This window comes from Octopus bimaculoides, chromosome 14 (genome assembly GCF_001194135.2).
Source record: "Octopus bimaculoides isolate UCB-OBI-ISO-001 chromosome 14, ASM119413v2, whole genome shotgun sequence".
NCBI lineage: Eukaryota > Metazoa > Mollusca > Cephalopoda > Octopoda > Octopodidae > Octopus > Octopus bimaculoides.
The window spans coordinates 4762320-4767238 of NC_068994.1; the positions used below are offsets into that span (position 1 = coordinate 4762320).

The window sequence follows — 4919 nt, forward strand, 5'->3', positions numbered from 1 at the left end:
GAGATGGCTAGATTAGAATTAACTGCAGATTAAAATAAAACTGAAACTAAACAAACATAAAAACATGCTAATTAATAGCTCATCTAATCTGCTGTGTCATGAAATGTGTCGTTTCATTTAATTATTATTATCTCATTAAAAATTTTCTTCAATAACCGCACCCCCACCTCCACCCCTCTTCTCGTCTGTTCCTGCCACCACCACCACCCAATGCCTGCCACTGCCACCACCACCATTGGGGTTTTTTCCAGATTTTCTTCCAATTTCTCTTTCTCCCCCATTTTTTAAAAAATTTAATTTTTATTTCTTGTTTTTCCTTTTCTTTATTGTATTTTTTTTTCTCTCCATATTTAATGTCTCCAAGACACTCTAATTCCAACTCTTCTCACCTTAGGCTTCATGCCTAATTAATAAATTATTGCTTATTGTTATTGTTACTAATTTTTGTTTTTTAATTGTTTTTAGTGGCAAAATTAATTACCACCATCATCATCATTGTGCAGAGGGCATCAAAATCACCACCACCACCACCACCACCGCAATGACCACCAACACCATCACCATCATCATCATGACAGATTTTCTACCAAGTCAGGAATGTATACTTTCATGTGAAGCTGTGGTTTTTATGCATGTCCCAAACAGTACAGATTATAATTGAAATCAAACTGGCTGCAATTAAGACTGGCTGACAGAGTGGACATGTTGTCCCATGACCATATGACTGTGAGCTGAACGCTCTGACCACCAGGCATGGGCCACATGCTACCAAATACAACAAAGACCTCCAGACACTGACAAACATGAACCAGGACCAAACACCAAGGGTAAGAACTAAAAGGGAGAAAAACCTCAGTATTTAACCCTTAAGCATTCAGATTACTCAGTCAAATCATCAATCATCATTTAACGTCCGTTTTCCATGCTAGCATGGGTTGGACGATTTGACTGAGGACTGGTGAAACCAGATGGCTACACCAGGCTCCAATCTGATTTGGAAGAGTTTCTACAGCTGGATGCCCTTCCTAACGCCAACCACTCCGAGAAAGTCATATAATTACCCCAGTTGCTCCCATATTTCTTTTGAAATACGCTGCTTTTGGTTCAATTAATTTTGAAAATAAAGAATTTAGTAAAATAACTTTGTCCTTAGGAAACTGGTGTTTGGAAGATGAATCAACATAAGATTCAGATGGAAGATTTTAATTCAGATCACTTTTAAATAGAAAGTGTATATCACAGAACCAGGAACAGTCTCAGACAGGTTGATATCAAATCGGACATAATTCTTTTGTCTCTATATTTCTGTTGAAAATACACTGCTGTTATTTCAACTAATTTTGAAAATAATAAAGAATTAAGTAAAATAACTTTGTCATTATTACGCTGGTGTTTGGAAAATAAATTATCATCAAATTTAGACGGAAATTTTTAATTTAGGTCACTTTAAACCCTTTTGTTTTAATATTTTCGATTGAAATACCCTGTCTCTGATTCAAGTTTGAAAATAATGAAGTATTCAGTAAAATCATTTTGATCTTGTTAAGCTGATGTCTAAAGATAAAATTAACATTAAATTTTAATGTAAAGTATTAATTTAGATCAGTTTAACACTGGAAGTTTGTTTAATAGAACCAGAGACAGTCTCAATCAGGTTAGCATCAAAAGGGTTAAAGATGGTACACTTCGTAGTTGTTTTGGTACAAAAAAAAAAAGACAGTTAAATTCTGTGAAGTTTTCACCTGTTCTTTATATACTTTGTGGTTTTGCTGTCATGAATGTATAAAATCGAAGCAAACTTGAATTCTTTCATGGCTGGTGAAGCTCTTAGTCATGTGCTATGAATGCCTCCGGTTTGCAGAAGTACAATTGTGTCCTGGTGTAACATGGATTTATTTTAATATATATATACCTTGTGTGTGCATGTAATTTGTACCTTTGTAATTGGGTGCATTAAGTTCCACCCCTTTATGACAGGCAGTAACTTATGCATTCGATGAACAAACGTTTATAAAATAAAATCGAATTATTGGGACCAAAGAAATCTTGAAGGTCCAATGACAGAAACCAGTAAATGTGTGTGTGTCTATGTATTCTGTAAAAAGCGATAAATTTCATACAAGATAACAAAACAAGGGCAAAAATTGGAGGAAATAGGGGTATGATTATACTTGAGCTTAATAAAAGGTAAGAAACAATATATGATGGAGGATTTTTAGGAAGAAAAAGTGAGGTTTGTATCATATTTAGGATTGCATTGAACTCAAGTAAATACAGTGCGCACATGTATATAAATACACACATGCATATATATATAAACATACATATGTTGAAGCATATATGTTTATACATATGTGTGTATGTATGTGTATATATATGTTAATTTTTATGTGTAGTTGCATATAAAAATCAGTTAAAGATAAATTTAAGGATCACTCATTATTTTTCAGTAAAGTACCACATTTTGTTTTTATATGAAAAAGTTGAGTTATTTTTCTGCTTTCAGCTTAAAACAACTCTTCATCAGATTAGCTGAGGAAGGTCAGTCATCACTTCCCATGTAAAAACAATGTACATATACATGCACACACACAAATAACCATCTCTCTCTCTCTCTATATATATGTATATAGCACGCACACACACACTACACATATATCCTCTCAGATACATGCATGTACATCATAAGTCATTTTCATATCTATAAGAAGATCAGCAGATGAATGGGTACAGCAGATGACCACCACCTGAGTACTTTAAGGATAGGTGACCCCAAGTGAAGATGTGTATATAGTTATTTGTGGACTTCTGACACTATCTTAAGTCTCATGCATTACAGTTTGCAAACTTCAATTGTTTCACTGAGATAATCCAGCGACAGATTATAATTTTTTTAAACTGGAACGCTTGAAAATTGCAAGCTATAAAGTATGAAACCCCTAAAGTAGAGCTGAAAATCCACAAGTAAAGAGAGTATTTATCTATCAATGCAGAGTTCAGTACTCATTCTTACTGTTCCACCAAAATGTGTGTGTGTGAATATATATATATGTATGTTTATATGGGTTTCTAAATAGTGAAGAGGAAGTTTAAGTAAGTAGGAATGAATATCCAGGCCATAAAGAACACCAATACATCATCATAATCATCGTTTAACATCTGCTTTCCATGCTAGCATGGGTTGGACGATTTGACTGAGGACTGGTGAACCAGATGGCTACACCAGGCTCCAATCTGGTGTGTGTATAAATATGTAGGGGATCACATAGCCCTCAATTAAGTACATATAAACGTACAAGAAGTAGATGGCCCATAGCTTTCATATGAGTATGTATGGTTATTTAGAATATAGATGGTCTTCATATACGAATGTGTAGGAAGCCATTACACATGGCGCTCACATAATTATATATCAACGTGTAGGTGGATGGTGGACGACCATTGTTGTGATTATATATGAATGCATAGAGGATGGATGATCGATGAGTATACAAGGGTTGCCTAGAAGGCAGATGATTTCTAAGTGAGCAAGGTAGCTTTGAGATGACAAATAGGTATTTCTGTAGAGGTGGTTTGATGGCACATGGCTGTGTAAAAGATAGAGGACAGGAACCAAACTATTATAAATAGTGATAGATGGATGATTGTTACATGAATATATTGCTGTTAGCGGCCTCCAAATTGGAGAATACATTGGCCAAGGTGGCTATGTAAAAGGGCTGGAACAGTGCTATGTGAGTATGACGTGGTTGGTTACTGGAAAATAGTTTTATATATATGTGTGTGTTTAAAGTTGGGTCAGCTATGACTGGACATGTCTCTGATCACAAGTGTTCCATGTGTGGCCATTGGCATCCTATTATTTTGTGTATCTAGAACATTATCCAATCGGTCCTTCATTTTTTGAAGACATAGAAGTTGTAATTTGAAAGAATTTGGTTGCTACTTCTAGCAGACCAAACGACTGCATAGAGGCTACTTCTATTGGCTTTATTTATATAAAGCATATAATGACCTTGACAATTACTGAGCGTGTGTTTATATGAATTTGCAGACAGCTGTTCATGCAGGTGTATTTATACATACATATACTTATATATATACCCACATGTATACATATATATATACACACAAGCATACATGCATACATGTATACATACATACATTCATACAAATGCACATACACGTACATGGGTAGATGACTGCCAAGCAGGTATGTTGATGGTCGATGACTTGAAATGAAAGTAGATGTGCAGTTTGGAGACAAATGACAAACATGCGGGTTGATGACAAATGTGCAGCTGGCGACTGATGTGCAGGTTGGTGATTGGTCTGTGGATGAAGCTGGTAGATGATTCACATGATGATCGGAAAGCAGTGGTAGAGTAGCAGGTGGGCCAACCTGGGTAGAAAGGATAGATACACTGGCCCATCAGGAGCAAAACTGCCGTGCAACGTGAATAGGGAAGACTGAACTAAGACACAGGAACGTTGTCTTTGGTCACTGTCAGTGGGCAATAAACAAGGAAAGAATGACCACTAGGGGGTCAAAGGTGAACTGGAAGCTTAGGCAAAACCCTCAGCTCTTTCAGTACTGTTGTTATTTTTTTTTGTTTTGTTATGTTTTTTTTTGTTTTGTTTTCAGATAAATGATTCCAGTTTATGTTTCTAAAGAAGAAAAAAAAAAAAAAGAAAAAATATAATGATAATGATGACGATGACAACAAATAACTACAACCAAAACAACAACCAAAAACAATAATAATGAAAGTAATAATGATTTCTTGGTTAATTAAGAGGGAGCATGTTGAAGTTAATGAAGGATTATGAGCTAATTAGAGAGCTTCTTTGCAGTCACTCAACCTGTCAGAAACAGCAGCCATGTCTTTCTCAAACCACAACCTTCAGTCTTTGAAAAA

At 35.3% G+C, this 4919-nt stretch overlaps 1 protein-coding gene and 1 long non-coding RNA gene across 3 annotated transcripts in view; one reads left to right on the top strand and one right to left on the bottom strand.

Annotated features, from left to right (window-relative positions):
* LOC128249417 (uncharacterized) overlaps positions 1-1370 on the top strand; it is a 4667-nt gene extending 3297 nt beyond the window's left edge. Inside the window, exon 2 of the long non-coding RNA XR_008265526.1 lies at positions 466-1370. This is a non-coding gene — a long non-coding RNA (uncharacterized LOC128249417). The remainder of the gene's footprint in view (positions 1-465) is intronic.
* A 2505-nt stretch (positions 1371-3875) lies between these two features.
* LOC106870063 (zinc finger protein ZFP2) overlaps positions 3876-4919 on the bottom strand; it is a 20445-nt gene continuing 19401 nt past the window's right edge. For both annotated transcript variants that reach the window (XM_052972965.1, XM_052972964.1), the window contains one exon: positions 3876-4668. In XM_052972965.1, coding sequence (XP_052828925.1) covers positions 4661-4668 — 8 coding nt within the window. In that variant the 3' untranslated portion in view covers positions 3876-4660. The remainder of the gene's footprint in view (positions 4669-4919) is intronic.